This window comes from Fukomys damarensis, unplaced genomic scaffold (assembly GCF_012274545.1).
Source record: "Fukomys damarensis isolate Sample0158 unplaced genomic scaffold, DMR_v1.0_HiC HiC_scaffold_23, whole genome shotgun sequence".
NCBI lineage: Eukaryota > Metazoa > Chordata > Mammalia > Rodentia > Bathyergidae > Fukomys > Fukomys damarensis.
Window position 1 is genome coordinate 12535823 of NW_022900935.1, and position 19831 is coordinate 12555653.

A 19831-nucleotide genomic window follows, 5' to 3' on the forward strand; every position below is an offset into this window, starting at 1 on the left:
ATAGGGACATCCAAAGTCAAGCTGCAGGGCAAATATCACTTCACAGCTTGCAAAGTGTTAGAGGCCTTTGGGAGAAGTCCAGAAGCAGCAAGGGGGTTCGTGCCATGCCTAGTTCTGGGAACAGAGCCCTGCTCTTTCCAACAGGCCTGGGAAGGTCAGGGTGACAGAAGGGGCTGTCTGTCTGGTGGCTCCCTTGGTTTCCTCTCCCTGCTTCCTTGCTGCTTCCTTCTTGTCTCCTCCTCTGATTACTTCTGTCTCCCGTTATTCAGTCTCAGAGGAGCAGCTTCTGCCTGTTCTTCCTCTCTAGTCTTCATGAGCTCATTCGTGCCCACTCACTAGAGATCTGAAACTGCCCACACAGCTGCCAACTGGACATCTCCTTTCCATCAGATATCTCCTTGCAGTCATCTGCATTTCCAAGTCAAGGTTAGATTCAACATCTCCTCTACCCCTACCACCAGCCCCCATCTGCTTCAACCACCACCTGCTTTTCCTCTGTAGTTCTATAGCTCCGTAAATGACACCACTATCCTTTGGGTTCAAAACTTGCCCATCACCCTGGAAGAGTCTGGGACTTTTCCCTCACCTCCACAAGTCAATCCTCAGGTAGTGTTGCTATTCCTAACCCTTAAATGGTCACTCACGGAATGGATGTGGAGGAAATCTGAGGCGGGTGCCACAGAAGGCACATGGCACCCCCTCTCTCAGCACCTTAAGCTCCCTCACTTTCTCATTGACCTGTAGTCCTCAAAGTATGGCCCCTGAACCAGCATTACCAACTTTTTGGAAACTTAGAGATGCCAGTTCTTGGACTCCACCCCATACCTACTGAATCAGCAACTCTGGGACGGAGTCTGGCAATCTGTTTTCTCCCAACCCCTGAGGACTGAACCTAAATTCTCCACACTGAGCCACACTCCCAACACTTTTCAATTTGTTTTTGAGACAGTCTTGCTAAGGCACTAAGCTTGAGGTAGGAAGAGCACAAGTTCCATCCCAGCCTGGGAAATTTAGCAATCTGTCTTTTAATAAGTCCTACTTGACTTATAAAGCATGAGAGCTACTGTGTAGGCCAGCATGACAACCCTCTAACTGGAACCCTGACTTTGTGTCTCTTCCAGTCCAATTCCAACTCCATTTAGCAACAAGAGTGACCAGACCATGTCACCTCCCTGCTGAAAACTCTCCTGGGACTCTCCCTGGCTCATCTTCACTCCAACCAGAATTTCAGCTCTTTCCTCACTTGATCGTGAACTACTCTACAAGAAATTTAAAGGAGAAATAGAATATATGTCTAGTGCTGTGCTTGGTGCATGGCAGGTGGTCAGCAAATGGCTATTAAATCTTAAATTAATAAATGGACAACTTTATGAATTCCTCAGCCTATTAAGAAATCCTGCCTCACTGCCTGCCTTGCAAACACAAGGTCCTGAGTTTGATCTCTAGTACCAAAGAAATAAATAAAGAAAAAGAAATCCTGCCAGGTACAGTGGCACACACCAGCTACTCAGGACGCTGAAGCAGTTTGAGGCCAGCCTGGGAATCTCAGTTGTGAGCTACTGTCTCAAAATAGAAAATAATAGTAATTAAAGAGGGTTGGGGGTGTAGCTTAGCTGTAGAGCATCCCTAGGTTCCCTTCCTAGAAACACGCCCCCCAAAACACACACACACCCTTTAAAAAGATTGTATGTGAATGCAACCTTCGGTAGCTAGACAAAGGACTCAGATATAATCTGAGATCATCTGATAGATGAGTGGTTCCATTTAGTCTCCTGGAATGTTCTCCATGGTCTCAGCTGCTTTGGGGCTCCCCAAAGGTACAGAGTCCTATGGTTTCAACTCAGGGGACTTTCTTTTCAGGGTCAAGTGCCTCCTCACTTTCCTGCGGCAGGGAGGTGAGGATTTCTGGCTGCCCATTTTCTGGGATACATGCACACATGTGAAACCTGGAGTGTGCACAGGGATGCACGTGCAGGTGCCCCTTGGAAATGGAGCACACCGTAGGTACAGAGAGATCCACAAGAAACACATATACATAGAAACACAGGATGTATAGTGAGAGGCAGATGTGTGTGCTCAAACATATGTGAACTCTCATTTGGCACACTTGGCATATTGTTCTTTTTTCCCAGGTACTTTTTTTCCTCTTTTAAAAAAGCGAGCTTGCATTTGGACTTTGTGTTAAGCAAAACCCAAGTCTGCCTTGTTGACAGAGCCACCTTCCTCCTCTCTGCTTTTGACAACTTGCTCCAGGCCTCTTGGGGCGTTTGCAGGGAGGGGAAATCTGGTACAAGATGCCAAGGCTCCACCTCGTGGTTACATCCCACAATTGCAGCTCAGAGCTTTATCCCTCTTCGCTGAATCTCCAGGAACAAACTTGGTCTGGAAAGGTATGCCTAACCTCTTCCCAATCCAGAACCCAGAACTCTCTGACCGCATGTCATTAAAGCAGTGAAATTAGCCTACTTTGCTTGGCTTGACTCTTCCATTGCACAAGGGAAAGCACCCATGGGCAGTTGTCACTTGCTCTGGGTTCTTCCCCTCTCTCCACTTTTCCAGATGGTCTCAATCACTCCTATGACTCTAAGGACCTCCTGTGGACAACTCCCATATTGGTCACTTGCTTAGATCTATCTCTGAGCTCCAGACTATAGAAAGCAACCACCCCTTGGATATTCCACAGACAGTACAAATTCACCTCTTACCAAGCTGAGCTTGTATTTTCCACAAATTTATTTTCTCCCAATGTTCCCCACTACAGTGAATGGCCCCCTTATCCACTCAATGACCCAGATCAGGAATTTGGAATCCTCCTAGGCTCTTCTTCATTTCCAACTAATTACCAAGTGCTATAATGTACCCTAACTCTGACCTGTATGTCCCCATCCTCATTGCTACTGCCTTAGTTCTGACTTATTACCTCCGAGGCGCCCTGCCTCAGTTGTTCCTTTTGTAGTCAGTCATCTTTCTATAATGCATAATCTGCTCAAAAATTGGCAACCTGAGCCCACAGCATAATCTCCTATCTAGGCTTCTGGGCATGGCACACTGGACTCCTATGATCTGACGCCCTCCACACTGCACTGTGGCAAACATACCTGCCAGTCTTCTGCTTTGCTACTCAGTCTCTCACGCTCGGGTCTCAGCACAAACACTTGCTCGGTTTTCCCAAACTTGCATAGCCAGACTGAGGCCCTTCATGCTGATCACATTCTGCAGCATCTCCACTGAAGCTACTGCTTATACCTTTGTGTCACCTTACCTGTCTCTCCTCTAGATTTTAAGCTACTTGAATAAGGGGTCTACATTTTATCCTTATTTAATTCTGAGAATTCACACCGAGAAGGTGGGTTTCAGTAAATCTAGGAAATGAATATTCTTGCTTTGCATAGCCAGCCACAGGTAGGCAACAGGATGTGCTCAGTGAGTGCTCACAGGTTTGAAGGTGTAGGTGGAGCCTGTGGATGGTGTTGGCCTTGGGCTAGTCTGGCTCCAACCTGACAGCTTTGGCTCAGAGCTGCTGAGGCAGAGGTCTCAGCTTGACTCATCCACTGCTGACACTCTCCGACCACCCCTTTCCCTTGGCATAGTCAAGACACATTTAGCCTGCATGTTTTGTTGGGGTGGTAGTAATTAGTTACCAAAATTCAAAAGTGGGATTTCTCACTAAAAATTGGAGGATGTAGCCCGGCATGGTGGTGTATGCCTATAATCCCAGCACTGTGGGAGGCTGAGGCAGGAGGATCACATGTTTGAACCCACCCTGAGCAATTTATAGTGGTTTAGTGAAACTCTATCCACTTCCCTCCAAAAAAAGGCTGGCAATGTAGCTCAGCGCAAAGACTTTAAATTCAATCCCCAGTACCATCCACCCACCCACAGACACAGATAAGGGGAGTGGGGGATGGTGGCAGTGCTGCCTGACAGGAGGGGTCAGTGTTTCCTTTGTCCCCAAAAGTCCTTTCTAGGCCTGGCCACACAAACAGCTGGATTTGCAAACCTGTTGTACCAGTGAAGGGTGTGGGCTTGGGAGCTGCGGGGCTGCATGCAGGCTTGACTCCAGCTGTAACACCTTGAGCAAATCACTTATCTATGCCTAAGTTATCTCCATCTGTAAACCTGGAATTATGATTCCTTCTTTCCAGGATTCCCAGGGCTGAATAACACTTATGAAGTATGCTTGGCAGGACATGTGTTCAGCAAATGGTAGTCGTGAGCAGATGGAGCTTGAGAGGAAGAGAGGTGCAGGGCAGACCACGCAGGAGGCTTCTTATCACCAATGAACATTTATTGAGTGTCCACATGTGCACAGCTTTGAATGTGGCGATCACAGAACGCACTGGGGGAGGGTGGGGGAGAAGCAAGGGTTCAGGTGGGGAGGGTTCCTCCCCTGCCAGGTTTATAAGAAAGGTGGTCCCTGCTGGAGCCGCCAGTCGCGTCTCTCTGCAGAGGGGAGTCATAGCAGGGGTGGGAACTGAAGCCAGGCACCACGGTGGCAATGGGGTGCAATCACTGGGAAACATGCGGATTCTAGGGAGGTGTCCCTCTTGTTCCTGGCTCCAGCCAGATGGTATCAGGGGGACAAGGATCAGATGCTCAGGTATCCAAGCAAAGATAAGGACAAGCAAAATAAATAACCCTCAACCCCCCTTATCACTCTGCTGCAACACGACACAAAAGCTTATAGAGACTTGGGCCCAAGCACTCTTGGGTTCCCTCAAGGAAGCTTGGGTGGAAGGAGGTTCCCCACCCCCCGTGGGCTTGTCTGCCCCAGGCTGCCCTGAAAGGACAGGGCAGCTCAGACCCTGGTCACTGGAGTTGAAGGAAGAACTGTGATGTCAATGGCATGAGCCTATTCTTTGCCCAAGAGGGTCAAGGGCAAGAGCCAAATGACCAATATAAAGGGCGTGGACCTGGGGGGCCAGAGGGGCACCACAGCCTAGGGGAGGCCACGCCCTGGCCGGCAGGGCACATGGGCAAAGGCAGTCAGCTCCTGCCAGCCCTGTCCTACTCTGGGACCTTCCTCCTGCGGAGGAGCCGGACATTGGGCACAATAACACCTAGTGCCCCCCTCCCTGGGGGCTGCTCCAACCTTCCCCGGCCTGGTGGGGACAACCACATTGATTTCCAAGCCCATCCCTGCCCCCATGGGGGCCTGGGGGGCGGGAAGCAGTTCCTTACACTTGAGTGGTGGGCACCATGCCCTTGCCCTCAGAAAAGCCAGAAAGCTGGGGTGTTGGTGGGGGAAGTCTGGGGAGGGGAGTCCAGTTTGGGGGCTTCAGGGAAGATGCCTCCTCACTCCTTCCCTCACTGCCCGCCCCCGGGTCTGTCCCCAGTGGACACCGCTCAGGGCTCCGACAGGCACTGCTCCAAGGCGGCCATGCGGTAGTGGCTGGCCGTTTCCTCACCCGCCTGCAGCCTCATGGCCTCCCGGCACAGCCGGTTGGCCCGAGCCAATTCCACCAGAACACCCTGATAGGCAGCCACCATCTCAGGCTTGACGGAGTTGGGGCTGACACTGCCTAACAGCTGGAGCAGCTCCTGCGGCCAGCGGGAACGCAGAGCAGCAGGGGCCAGCCAGGGTAGCAGCGGCACGCAGCCTGTGAAGGCCTGCATACCCAGGAACCAGAGCTCCTGCAGGTCGGCCCAGATGCCCTCATAGTCAGGGGACAGGGCCAGCACTGCCTGGTCAGAGCCAGGCGTGGCCCGCGCCACGTGGGACTGCGATAAGAAGAGGATGGCAGCGGCGAAGAAACCTCGAGACGCCGGGGTTCCCTGGAGAGCTGGAAGGCACAGACGGAGTGATGGCATGAGCTGATGGGTCAGGCCCTCACCTTCCCTCTTGTGGGGACACTGAGGGAGTGGGAGCATCACCTGGAACCAGACTCCCTGCCTTCAAATCCTACCTTTGACTCTGCATGCTAACTACCTTTGGCTGGGTCTCGCAATTTGTTGTGAGGATGAAATGAAGTAATCTTGGCAGACTCCATCACCAAGACCTTTCTAGGTGCAGGAGGTAGGAGTGAGCCACATGTTAGATGTGAGAGAGAACCACCTTTAGGGTTCTCTTAGTAGGGACCCCATCAGCTGGGTGCCTTAGATCCCTTTACCGGGCTGAGGATGCACCAGTTTGACTCAAGGACCAGAAGAGGGCGCCAGAGGGGCAAGGTGAGCAGGGACTGGCTCTTGCATACATCTGTGAGCATTCCAGGAGGATGTTCAGCTAACCTGGAGGCATTTGTGGGTGAGCCAGCACTGGGACCATGACAGGATGGCTCTACTGGAGGCTCACTGAGTAATGTTGGGGGGATTATGGGTCCACAGGGACGTGCTCTCCCTCCCACTGCTGGGTATCCTGCTAGGATCACCACACAGAAAACAAAGAGGCAGCTGAGGGTATGGGCACGTTACACCCTGTTCCCAGGCATCTGCTCAGCTCCTCCAACCTGACAGATGGGGCACAGGGAACAGGCAGGGACAGAGGGACCCAAGCAGACACCCACAGCCAAAGCAGGAGACACTGAGGGCTGCCAGGGGCTGGAGGGGACACCCTTCCCCCTGCACACAGCCAAGCGAGGCAGGGCTGGGGAGAAGCTGTGTCAGAGGGGCAGGGTGCCGATGCCTGTTGTTAGGAGGGTGAGGTCTAAGCAGTGAAAAAGCTCAATGGAGGGAAGTGAGGCTTCTGACTCAAGGCCCGGGTGGGGGTGGCTCCACCTTGAAAACATTGGATTCAGAGTCTTTGGGCTGCCAGGGATTCCAGGTGCCTGTGCCTGTGCCTCTGAGCAGGCCTGTACTTAACACCCACCAGACCTTGCCTTAAAAGTCTTCAGAAGGAAGAGAATATTATCATTTTGGGAAGAAGGGTGGGGGTGGCAGATGGAGATACACTGTAGAGATTTCCTCTTGATGGGAAAATTCTGCAAAACCATTTTCTGAAGAGGGGACTGATACCCAGACATACGAGATCCACCTTCTGCCCTCCCCGTCAGGTCTAGGTCCCCAGGGCTTACCTGGAGAGGTGCTGAGGAGCCGGGCCATGAGGAGGCCCAGGGTGGCCACGTTGGCAGCTAGAAGCAGTCTTCCTTGTTGCTGCACTAGTGCGGGCAGTGACGTCATCAGAGTGTTCATCAGAGATGTGAAGCAAGCATCACGCCTGGGGCAGAAAGGGAGGGAAGAGGGGTGAGGGAAGATCAAGCTCTCTGGAAAATCTGGGATGCAAGGCTTCAGGCTTCAGTGGGCCAGGGCTGGCTAAGAAATCAGGCAGCAGGGTAAGAGAGTTAACTTGAGCCCCACCATGGCATCTGGGGAGCAGAGGCCGGGTTACGGCTGGACAGGCAGACATGCTCAGAGACAATACCTACAGACACAGATATGCCGAATCTCTGAGTAGGACTGGCTTTGCCTACCAAGACCCTTCCATTTTAATACTGAAAGAAACCCACAGACACAGGGAAGCAGATTAGGAGGTTGAGGTTTAAGACAATGGGGCAGCCTCTCTGCTTCCTCTGACATCCTCCCGGCTTCTCCTGAGCCCCTCACTTGATCAGCCCTGGTGCGGTGACCACGAGGTTGAGGAAGATGTGGCAGCAGGTCTGCAGGCCAATCTCCACACTGTCAGGCAGCACTGAGGTGTCATGGCCGGGGGATGTGAGCTCCCACTGCTGCAGGAAGTACTTGCACAGAAGTGAGGGGGCCCCCTCCTTGATCAGGATCTCCCGGGGCCCATCTTCGACAGTCAGGTGGCACCAGCCAGGAAGAAGGAGCCTGAGGGTATGGAAAGGACAGATGTGTGCAGGGTTGAGAGATGAAGGCACAAAGACATCTTTTTTTCAGGTCACTCTGCCTAGGAGAAGTAGAAGCACAGAAGGATATGACTTTGTAGGTACTTCAGAAAAGGCACAACCTTCAAAGTCACAAAGGCTCAGGACCAAACTGGTGCTCTGCCAGTGTGACTGTGGGAGTTACTTTAACCTCATAGAACCTCAGCTTTCTCGTCTGTAAAATGTGGATGAGACCTTGTCAGATTTGCTGTGTGGGCCAAATTAGATCGTTCTGGTAAAGGGGACAGCGAAATACCTGGTTTATAGCAGAAGCTCAATAAGCATTCTCTATCTCTCTGGAAGTACTGGGGATTGAACCCAGGGCCTCGGCCCCACCCCCACCCCTTTACATTTTTTGAGACAAGCTTTCATAAAGTAGCTAAGTAGCCCTCCTGGCTGGGCTTGGATCTGTGATTTTCCTGCCTGCCTGATCCTCCCAGAGTGCTGGGATTATAGGAATATACCACCACACCCAGCAAGTTCTCTTTTTATTGAGAAATCTGGGGTTGGCAAGTAACACTTGGCTTACACAAATCCTGTGGGTACAAGCCCCCAAAACAAATAGAAATAATCATAAGGGAAGTCTCAGGTCCAATCAGGAGCCCGGCACAGCCTAGCTTGGGGTGGGATAGAGTGCCCTTTAGTCACAGTGTGACATTTTTTAAGAATGGTCTGGCTGAATAAACTGTAACTACAAACTCACCGGAGAGCATCCCCTGGCCAGGCAGGCCCTGGGGTTGTAGGGGAGATGGCCAAGTTGGCCACCTGCTGTGAAAGGTCATTGGCCTCTTCAGCCTCCTCATAGAGGGTCTTGGCGTAGTGGACGAGGAAGGGCAGAAGCTGGCACACCTCCTTCCGCAGGGATGAGGTCTCCTCAGCCAGCCAGGCACCCAGGATCCGCACGGAGGCAAACACAAAGGGCTCCTTCTGCTTCTCTGGCCCCACCTGTTGCCACAGGACCCCACTGAGATGGAATAGGCCAGAGAACCCACCCCTTCACCAGCCTACCAGCCACCCTAAGAATGAGACAACTCAAAGGGAATTCTGTCCTGTGAGCCCTTCAAAGTTGGGTACCAAGTCTTATTCTACCCCATGTGCCCAGAATCTAGCATATAGGAGGGACCCATCCTTGAAAGCAGGCTCTCCCCACAGGTCTACAGAGTGAACTGGATCTCACACATGCCTGGTACTTGCTTATATTCCAGCTGCATCACTCTCTCTCCACCTGTAAGATAGCTCAAGGCTAGGGGGAAGCTTTCAGATCTGTAGCTAAGCAGCATTCTTTTCCTGGGGTGGGAGGACAGACCCTACCATGTGCATACCCCAATAGTGGGAAGGGGCACCCCCCCCCCTTTTGGACTAAATCAGAAAACAAGAGGAGAGCTCAGCATGGTTTGCTGGATATATGTTGGTGAGTTCAGTGGCTGGAGCAGTCACGACTGAATCCCTGTGAAGAGAGGAGTGGCCCCTCAGACAGAGAAGGAGCAGTGGGTGAGGAGGTGTGGACAGATTCAGCAGAACCTTTACAGAGGTTCCTGCTCCTTTTCCCTGCGCCACGACAAGTCTGCATGTGCGCATATGTAAAACACCACTACAGAGTGAGCAGAACAGACTGCTTCAGTTTTGTGTGTGGTGTGTAGTGTGTGTGTGCTGGGGAGCGTTGTATGAGTAGGAGGTTACTGTGTTCTGTGTGTGTGTGTGCTGTGATGTGAGTGCACATATGGCGTGTGGTAGGTGCTTGTGTGGAGGCTCGCGGAGGGAGGGAGGAGGGACGCCTGGCCACACACTACTCCTGGAGTGAGAGCTGCAGTACCAGCTGTGTGTGCACACAGCATTCCACCCCTTTCCTTTACCTTCTAGCGCCCCATGCCAGGCTCCCTCTGTGCAGCACTACGCCCTTACCTGCTGCAGGTAGTGGATGACAGCTCCGATGGCCTCCTTCATGATGCTCACGAGCTGCACCTTCTGTGGCTCCTTAAGCAGAGACTGCTCACAGCGGGTACACTCTTGGATCCCCAGCTCCATAAGGGCGTAGCAGGCAGTCACCACATCCTCTTTCACCTCTGTGCCTGTCTCCTCCAGGGCCAGCCGTACCTCCACACACGCCAGATTCACCAGGAGGGCCAGGAACTTGCTCCCAGAGCTGCCTGCTGGGATCCAGTCAGAGCCGCAGGCGTGAGCCAGGCGGGCTGCCAGCTTCAGTGCAGGGTTGCGCTGCCAGGAGCTCAGCTTGCTTCCCAGGATGCGTGCCAGCCCAGCCTGCAGATCCCGGAGGCATTCAGGGGGCACGGTTGTTGGGGGCAGAAAGAGGGGCAGCAGCTGGCAGAGCTCAAACTTGCTGGCATCCTCAGCTTTCTGGAAATCCTCACTGAGGCCCCGCAACACAGCCAGCAAGTCGGGCTCCGCCTCCTTCCAGCACTGTGTCTCCGCAGCAGCCAGGAGCCCCACCAGGAGTGCCAGGGCCTGGTCAAAGCCATAGCCATGCCCTAGGTATGCCTGACACAGGGCAGACACAGTGCCACCAGCAATGAGGTGCCGGGGCCCTCGGGGTGTGCCTGCTACAGCTGTCAGGCACTGGTAGGTGTCATCAATCATGGAGCGGCGGGCAGCATCATCGGGGTCCCCCCGGGCTGTGAGAAAAGTGCTAAGGATGGGGATCTTGTTCAGGACCTGGGGATGGGTGGCCAGTTCAGGGTCACTGCAGAAACAGGCCAGCAGGGCCACGCCTAGGGCCCGGAGAACATGGTCAGGGCAGCCATCAGGTGCCTCCTTGGTGGTCAGGAGACGATTGGGAAAGGTGAAGCCAACGGCATCAAAGATCCGCCGCCGTGTTTTGGCATCGATGTCACCTGCTTTGACTGCCTTGGTCACCTATAGGGAGTACATGTTATCAGCAGGATGAAAGAAAGAGGTAGAAAGTTCTACTGTTCCTTCCTTCTACCCCGAGACACTGAGGACTATTAACAGGATTAGGTTATGCAACAGGACTCATGCGGGGGTCACTCCTTCCTTTTCCTTGGAGACAGACAGGTGTGATCTCTGTATCCCTCTCATCTATGATTAGCCCATGGAAGGGAGGTGCAGACCTGCGCAACTACTCACTTGGGCAGCTCCTCACCTGGCCAGTTGAAAAGTTCTTCCTGATATCTAATCTAGACACCCCCAAACCAAGGTTGGAAGGTGCTTAGAACTCAAGTTTACAATCCCCCGAGATTTGGGGTCCTTCCCTAATTGCTGTCTCCAGAGAAGTCTCTGATCCATTTCCGCCACCTTCTCAGGGGAAATGGCTCCTGTGTCTCGCTGTTCTACATGTCAAAACATTTCCCCTCACATTTCACCTAAACACCTCCTCTGCTGCAGTGTGAGCCCTTGACTCCAGAGCCTTCTCCCTGTTGCCATGGCAAACAAGCAGCAGCTGTACTCCCTCCTCCCTTCACCCCACACACACCAACCCCCCCTTTCTAGCACTGCAGCTCCTGCTCTGCTGTCCCCAGCTTGGGTCTTCCAACAGAGCCAAGACCTGAACCACCTCCCTTACCTTCAACCTACCTGGCCGTGCCCTAGGACCCTTCCTGAGTCACTTCTAGTCCTTTAATTCTCTCAGGTCCCAGAAAAATCATCCCTAGCTTTCAAGCACTCTGCACTAGTTACTACCTGCTGCTGTTACCCTATGAGTCAGCTCCCATCTGCTCTGGGACGCCCCAGAAAGCAAACGCAGGCAGCCTCCTTCAGGGCCCCCCCCAGTGCCATAGCCTATTCACTTCCTTTCTCTCCTTTCCCCCCATTATCAGGGGAGCAAGGAAAAAAAAAAAAGTAAAGAGGCAGCAATTTGGGGCCTTCTTTGGTGGCTCCAGGGTTTTCAGCACCACCTATATATCCTTGGGGACTCACTGACCCCGTTCCTTGGAAGTCCGACCACCCAGTCCTTCCCACCTCCCAATCATCAGCAAGTTCCTTACTAGCAGCAGGGCTGCAAACTGCTCGCTGTCATTCTTGGCCTCACGGAGGGCTCCCAGGTATCGCTCCAGGGTGGGGTTTCGGCCCTCTGCCTGGTTCAGAGCTGGCTCACAATCCGAGGCCATGATGCCCGCCTTGCCCAACTGTGAACACAAGAGGGATTGAGCATCCCTCTGCAGAGGAGGGACAGGGCGGGGGCGGGGGTGGGAGTGGAGGATGGAGGGAGGGATTAGCACAGAAGGAGGGGAGGGAGGACTGGAGGGGTGGCTTCCTCAAGACTGACCTCCCTTGGGGGAGCCCCTTTAAGAGGCTGGACCTGAATATCCTTGGGGATGAAGGCACCCTGGTCCAAGGTCACCTCCAGAAGGTGGGAAAGGAGGACCATGCATCCTGCTGCTCATCTGGACAGCTCTCTTCACCAATCTCCTAGGGGTGGGAGTGAGCCGGCACCACTGCTTGGCAGCCCCTGGCACCAGAGGTTAGGTTTTATCTCCTACTAGGAGATACACTGGGAGTGTGTGGTGAGGACAGACGGAAGAATGGAGACATACACGAGTGAAGTTCGATTATCCAAACTCAGGCTGACGCGGGGGGGGGGCATCCTAGGCTCCCTTTCCCCTCTCTTCTTCAGAGGCTGGAGATAAGCTTCATCAAAAGTGAGAATACAAACTCACCAGGGAAAGCTTAGAGGCCCCTCTGGGGACCCCACTCCTTCAGTCAGGGCTCTCAGTCGCCCCCACAGGCTCCTTGCCTTCTCTCCCATCCCTCCCTCGGGCAGGCAGAGGCTGCCGGAGCGGCAGCGGCAGCGGCAGCAGCGGCAACAGAATTAAACCCTTCAGCTCCCCTTCCTGGCCCTCCCCGTCCCGCTAGCAGCTTGTGAATACCAGCAGGGGCTGGATGAGCAAGTAGGGGTCAGGTAGCTCCTGGGACAACAAAGAATCCACAAGCCGGATAATCGAAGTGGGCCTGCTGAGATGGGGATATTGAGGTGGGGGTGGGGTTCCTGGCGGTCACCACCTGTCCCGCAGCAGCCAGATCACAACACGACATTGATGAAGTCACGACAGGGCAGCGATGAGATCACATTTCACGATGGCGCGGTTATGTCACGAAGAGATCACAGCAAAATCACGACATGGAGGGGTGGAGAGCCCCCATAGATGACAAGGTAAATTTTTAAGAAAAAAGATATATACTGAAAAGGGCTGTGACAAAATGGAGTCTCGACAGGGCACGATGAAGTCGCGATATGGCACGATGAAGTCGCGATAGGGTCCCCGGGGTGTGTCTGTATCGATCTGCGCCGGCTCCGAGAAGCTCCGGCTGGGATGCAGGGGAGGGCCTGAAGGGGGCTGAGCTCACCAGGCTGCGGCCCCGAGAGGCGAAGTCTTCTCAAGGCGCGAGTCTCCGGGAGCCTGGGGCCGCTGCTCACGCCGCGTTGCCCACTCCTGGCTCCAGGCTGCTGTAGCTACACCCCCACCCCCGCACAGATCTAGACCAATCCGCGGAGACCTCACTCCGGGATCTGGCCAATGGCACTACAAGGCGCTAAGCCGCAGGGGGTGCCGCCGTTGCTGCCATCTTTCTTGCGGGCACTGCCTGAGTCTGGGGTCCGAGGCTCGCGCCAAGAAAACAAGGGAGCAGAGTACCCTTGGAGAGCCGGAGGCGAGAGCCCAGACTCCTTCGCTTTGTGCGTTGTTCTAGCCCCAGTGCCGCCCCTCCTCCCCTCGAGCTCGCGGTTGGAATTGCGCTTCCGGAGGGTGGGGGCGGGAGAGCTTGATTAGTATGAAGAGTGTGTTTCCGGGTTGATCTCCGGGAGGTGGGAGGAGGCTGTGTTTCCGGTCGCCGTCGCTGTCCAGGGAGGCTGAGGCGAGAGGGAGCTGCCCCGGTGGGGAGCCCGCATTACCTTCTTCCTTTTCTTCCTCCTCCTCTGGGTGAGGGGAGAGAAAGTTGGGGCCCCCAAGCCCATGGACCGGGAGGAGGTGGAAGCCGCCGAGAGCCAGGGCTCCGCTGTGAGGCTCTGAGCCCCGGTAGGTGCCGGGCGGCTGGCTGCCAGGCCGAGGACCATGAGCTCAGGGGAGGGGCAGGCGGGACGGGCGATATCTGGGGGTGCGCCGTCCTGTTTCTGGATCCGGAGATGGCGCTCCTGCCCCGGCCGGGGAGTCACCTGCTTCCGGCCTTACAGGTGTGGAGCTTGAGACCTAGGTTAACTCTTGCTGTTTTGGGCTCCTGGTCTGGTCATTCAGGTCCCTCCATCCCGACAGTCAGATTGACAGATAGGGATGGGGGCGCTGCAGTCCTTCCAACGGGCTGGATCCGTGCAGCCTCGCCCTTAGCTGCTGTGTCCGGTGTTTGATCTCCCTAACGAGATGGAAAGCTGGTGCAGAATAAGGGGGGCGGAGTTCAGCACGATGTGTAAATTATGACAAGAAACCTGCCTCGTTCAAGATTTTGAAAGTTTTATCCCCTCCCAGAGGGTCCTGTAGTGGCTGCATTGAGCACAAAGATGAAGTGAAAGAAGTCAAAATAGAAAACCTCAGGCGGGTTCCAGGAATGCTTTGCTTGCTCTCGCCTCATGGTGTTTATGCCCAGCTGACAATAGAGGCCGTTAATGAAGAGCATTAGCTGAGTCTCCTGGTGCTTTCCTGTGTTGAACGGACTGGAGACTAGGAACAAATTGAAGAGACGACCTTCCAGAACAATCTGTTCATTTTTCTAGCTATTTGGAAAACAGTGTCTGCAAATATAAGCAAAGCTATTCCTGGCAGTCTGTTCTGTAACTTTCCCAAATATCTGGGACTTTTTTTTCTTCAAAGCATTACTCTTGATTACTCACACCCGCTGAATAGGCTGTTTCAGACGTGCTCTGTCGTTATTCAAACATATCTTATCGCTGTGTACATAAATGGAGTTCCACGTATGTAGTTGACAGACTGAACTATGATACATCCCCCATCAACCTGAAGTATTAAGTAAACATTACCCCCTGCTCTGTCTGAACAGCTGTTGCAACAGAGAGTGCTTTTATTTTGGGTGTACTTGTAACGCCCTAAATGCCAGAACTATTGGGAGCTTTTCTAGATTTTCATTTGTCAAGTGTTGAGGGGGTGTGTGTTCTTTCCCTGGGTTGTTATCCTTTTGATTCGATAACAAACCGTTTGGATCTTGCTGATGTGGTGTTCCTTCCTCTGGTCAGTAAGTCTTTAACTGGACCCTAGCAGTGATTTGTGCTTGTAGGCAATTGTAGGTTTCAGCAGAATGACTGGTTAGGAGTGCAAATGAAATTAGCTCTACCTTTCTTATGCATGGTTTGTAAGACGTTGCACTTCTAATCAGCTTGCTAGTCCAATGGCGTTTATTACTCCTGTTTTCAAAACTTATTCATTTTTGCATTTCCCACCCACCTGCCAGGCTATTGATGACAGGTGTTGAGTCACCTTGAGTTTTAAAACCTTTTGTGGTAGGCAGAAATGTGTTGGGTAAGAATCCACACACGAGTGCACACACGCGCGTGCACACACCCATTCCATCTAGGGAGGGCAGAGAAGTTGCTGGATGTACTTAGTCTCCATTTTATAATCTCTTGAATATGTCTCTTGCCCCCACACCTGCTTGCTGTCCCCTGCTCCCTAATATACAACTACGAAACAATAAAAAGAAGGGATTGAGTTGAGTGAGAAAGATGAGTCCTTCAGATGCTGATAGCTCAGTGAAAGCCTTTTCTTAGGTAGGCTACGTGTCAATTTGCCAGTGGCGTGTGTATGTGTGTCTTGGCATAGACAATGTTGAGATTTCCCGGTACCCTGGCTGGGCGTGAAGGGTTGTCAGCCTGTGTCATTTGCCAGAGGTGGATGACAGTGTGTATTTAGGACCCAGATTTTTTATTCCTCCTCTTCTTTGTCTTCTTCCTCTTTGTCATTCATACTCTCCCTCTCTCCTCCATCCCCCTCTCTCACACACTGTCTCTCTCAGTCCTTTTAAAAAGATGGAATCTTGAAATTTTGCCCAGGCTGGCCTTGAACTCCTGGGTGCAAATGATCTTGCCTCAGCCTGTCAGGTGGCTGAGACAACAGATGCACACCACTGCATGAAGCCAACAGGTGTTTGAGTTGCTTCCTCAGAACTCCTGTCAACTCTCATAATATTGTCAAGATTTTTATAATAATATTATATATAAAGTTATATAAGAAGGAAGAGACTTCTGGGAAAAACAGATTTTTTTCCCCTACTGGAAGGGTTCTGAGTTAAGCAGCCCCTAGATTCTAGAGTAGCCAGCACAGTATCTGATACAGATATTTGCTGAATGTGTGTGTGGATTTAAGCCAGGAATTGCAAATGACTCTTAGGGATCAGCAGGATAACACTGAAGTAAATTTGATAGATTTTTTGAATAATAGTGGTGGGTGTAGTAGAAAGCTGGAGAGTTCACGCCCTACCTAAATGCAGTCATATTAAAAAGTTTTTACAACACCTTCATGTTTAGTTAAGAAGCCCAATACTTTCATAGGTAAGAAAATATATTTGGTCCAAGTCTCAAAGCTGTTAGCAGAACTGGAACTAAAAATCAATGCTTTTTTTCAGACTGGTGGCTCTTTTCATTCTGCCACACAGATGATTTATTGTTAGATGAGACCATAATGGAATATAAAATGTTTAAACTTTACAGTGTATTCATTTTATATCCCTTGCCATGTTGTTATCTTGATAATTATAGACTATGTCAAAGCTCAGGTTTCAAATTTACTGGCAGGGATGAGCACTGAAAGACAAACTTGAAATTTCTTTCTCCTAATCTGTCACATTTGGTAGCATCCCACATTTCCAGGAATCAATTATTAATTACTTGGCATTGAATTTCTTCTTTTTCTGCCTTTCTAGGGTATTGGTTCCAGCTGTCTGGAAGGCCATGGAGAGGAGGCTGGGAGTCAAGCCAAGTCCTGCTTCCTGGATTTTATCAGGATATTGTTGGCAGACATCTGTGAGGTGGTTGAGAAGCCTGTACCTGTTTTATACTTACTTCTGCTTCAGTGCTCTGTGGTTGTCAACAGGTACCATTTTGCTTATAGATTTAAGATTTTAAAAGGGTACTCTGAATCCCTTAGTTCATTTTAAAAACTACTAGGAGACAGAAAAATGATCTTCTATTGACAGAAACTATCATCCTTTTAGTGGATCTTTATTTTAAGGAACTGGGGATTAAATCCAGGGCCTTGCACATGCTAGACAAGTGCTCTACCACTGAGGTACATTCCCAGCCCTGTTTGTCTTTTGAGACAGGATCTCACTAAGTTACCCGTGTCAGCCCCTGAAGTAGCTGGGATTACAGGTATGTACCACTGTGCCTGGTTTGGTGGGTTTATTTGTTTTTTTGTTTGCATTGGCACCAAAATTTAAATTTGATTCTTTACATTGATACAGTCATTTTGAGATTTGATAAAGATGTATTGAAAACAAAAAGCTTTCAAAGTTAGACATATCTGCGTTCTAGAGCTAGGTGTTTCTACTTAATGGTTAGGGTCTTAGGCAGGTTACCTAATATCTTTGAGGAAGTATAAGATCTATCTCATTCCTCTTTTTTTAAAATAGGGTCTTGCTATGTAGTTCTGGCTGGCCTTGAACTCATTGTATACTCTACATTGATCTTGATCCTCAACCTTCTGAGTTGGGATTACAGGTGTGCACCGTCATGCCCAGCTAAGATCTATTGCTTACTTTGTGGTGCCATATAGCACAGTGAATGTGTTTAGTAAATGATGCTTTGTTTCTCTAGAAAAACCTATACTTGAAGAGATATGCTTTTTCCATAGAAAGGGGCTATATTGATAGATTTCATAGAGTATGCTTTCCTCCTTGAGATATGTCACCCATCTAGAACCTCTTGTCAGGAATCATTGAAAAAGGCTAAATTCTGGGCTGGGTATTTAGCTCAGTGGCTATGCCGCCTGCTTCGCAAGCACAAGGACCCAAGTTTGATCCCTGGGACCAAAACACACACACACACACACACACACGACAGGTGTGGTGGCACACACCTGTAATCCCAGCACTCAAGAGGCTGAGTCAGGAGAATCGCTGTGAGTTCGAGACCAGCCTGGGCTACATAGTGAGTTCCAGGTCAGTCTCAACTACATAGTGAGACCTTGTCTCAAAAAAAACAAAAAAAAAAAAAAAAAAAAGAAAGAAAGAAAGAAAGAAAAGGGTAAATTTCAAAGGAGGATACCCTTTTTTAAAAATTTTTCTTTCAATTTTTTTGTTGATGTGTTTCCTTTCAGAATACAAAAGAAAACAGTGTAAAAAACAGTGATTTCAAAACTTCAGAGTATGCTGCTATTGTAGACAAAGACCAAAAGCCTTTGTTGATGATAACTAATTTGTCGGGGGTAGCTTTTTGCTCTTAAAATTACCAAGATTTCTGTGGCTTTCTTAAAGCAGTTGGTGGTCACAATCTTGAGAGCCAAGTAATTACTATAGTTAGCAATTTTATTAACATCAGCAGTGGAGTTTTTGTTGTCTTGTGTTGGTGATTGATGATTGCATAATCATGGAAGTAGAAATTTCAGTTGATAGAAAGCAGACCTAAATGTTTTTACTCCAGGTGTTACTTTGTTGGCTATTTCCTGGCAACATTTTATGTAAGATCATTTGAATTAAAGTGATTTTAATTTTAGCACCATCAAATTAGCAGAATCACATTTTGTGTGTGTATTGTACTGGGGATTGAACTCAGTCTTTCCTATGCTAAGCAAGTATTCTATCCCTGAACTGCAAGTTGAGCCTTTTTAAAGATTTAACTTTGAGACAGCGTCTTACTAAATTGCCCAGGCTAGCCTGTAACTTGTGATCTTTCTTACTCAGCCTCCCAAGTATCTGGGATTGCAGGCATGTACCACCAGACTCTTGAATATAAACACTGCATATGTTATCTCATTTAATCCTTATGTTAACTTTTTTTTTTTTTTGGTACCAGGGATTGAACTCGGGTCCTTGCGCTTCCAAGGCAGGCCACTGAACCGCTGAGCTAAATCCCTGGCCCTATGTAACTTTAGAACAGTTTTATTCTTACTTTAGAGATGAGGAAATTGAGGCATAGAAAGGCAAAAATGTCTTGATCAAAGTCACGCAGCAAGAATATGACAGAGCCAGGATCCTAACTCAGGTTTGTTCACTCTAGATGTTAGGCTCTTTCTTTTCTGCTACACTACCTGCCAACAACAGATGATCTTTTGGAGGTCCAAAGGAAAAAAAAATTTTTTTAACTGAGAATGATGATAAGTTGTTTGTTGTTTGAGGGATTCATAGTACTGGAAAGAAAAGAATTCTGAGTCTGTATTTTCTTCTATACTTGGTTAAGCGCAGTATTGTGAGCTCATTAGGCAAGTCTTTAGTACCCCTTGAACTTGGTACTTAAAAACAGCACCCCAGTCAAGATGGTGTTAGGAGTGGTTATAGTGGGAGTTAGATTATTCCAATGCCATTTTAGAGAAATTTGGAGAGTTTTAAAAATTTGTTTGTTGTCCTGGGAATTGAGCTCAGGGCCCTCACACTGAGCTACATCTCCAGCCCTTTAGATATTTTTTGGAGTCAGGGTGTCACTAAATTGCCCAGGGTGGGCTTGTTGTAATTATCCTGTTTAGCCTCCCTGAGTGCTGAGATTACAAACTTATGGCACCATGCCTAGCTTGATTTTGTTTTTCTTTATGATTGAATGACATTCCATTATGTATATATACTACATTTTCTTTTTCCATTTGGGCATCTAGGCTGTTTCCACAGCTTGGCTATTGTGCATTGTGCCACAATAAATATGGTTTTGGATGTGTCACTATAGTATGCTCTCTTTAATTCTTTAGGGAATATATCAAGGAGAAGTATAGGTGTACCAAATGGAATTTCTAATTATATTTTATTTTAATTAATTAATTAATTTTTTGTAACGGGGATCGAACTTGGGACCTTGAGCTTGTGAGGCAGAGGCGGAACCACTGAGGTAAATCCCTGGCCCTGCTAATTTTATTTTTTTGAAGAATCTCCATACTGATTTCCATAGTGGCTGT

The 19831-nt window shown here is 50.1% G+C and overlaps 2 protein-coding genes across 11 annotated transcripts in view; one reads left to right on the top strand and one right to left on the bottom strand.

Moving 5' to 3' along the window:
* Positions 1-4273: 4273 nt before the first annotated feature.
* Ncdn (neurochondrin) lies at positions 4274-13387 on the bottom strand. 6 transcript variants are annotated; one of them, XM_010645236.3, is made up of 7 exons: positions 13140-13387; positions 11780-11950; positions 9723-10691; positions 8524-8765; positions 7540-7764; positions 7011-7153; positions 4274-5783 (listed from the first exon to the last, which is right to left on the bottom strand). In XM_010645236.3, the coding sequence occupies exons 2-7, from the start codon at positions 11900-11902 to the stop codon at positions 5347-5349; spliced, it is 2139 nt and encodes a 712-aa protein (XP_010643538.1). In that variant the 5' UTR covers positions 11903-11950; positions 13140-13387; the 3' UTR covers positions 4274-5346. The 6 variants fall into 6 exon arrangements, with proteins under 6 accessions (XP_010643538.1, XP_010643537.1, XP_010643535.1 ...); XM_010645235.3 differs by having other exon boundaries at positions 11780-11920; positions 12974-13387; XM_010645233.3 differs by having other exon boundaries at positions 11780-11920; positions 12795-13387.
* Positions 13308-19831, top strand: part of Kiaa0319l (KIAA0319 like) — a 136015-nt gene continuing 129491 nt past the window's right edge. For 2 of the 5 annotated variants that reach the window (XM_033767708.1, XM_033767709.1), the window contains exons 1-2: positions 13309-13467; positions 16656-16825. In XM_033767708.1, coding sequence (XP_033623599.1) covers positions 13310-13467; positions 16656-16825 — 328 coding nt within the window. In that variant the 5' untranslated portion in view covers position 13309. Of the gene's footprint in view, positions 13468-13620; positions 13963-16655; positions 16826-19831 lie in introns of those variants that run through there. The other 3 variants (XM_033767711.1, XM_033767710.1, XM_010645238.3) reach the window with 3 other exon arrangements.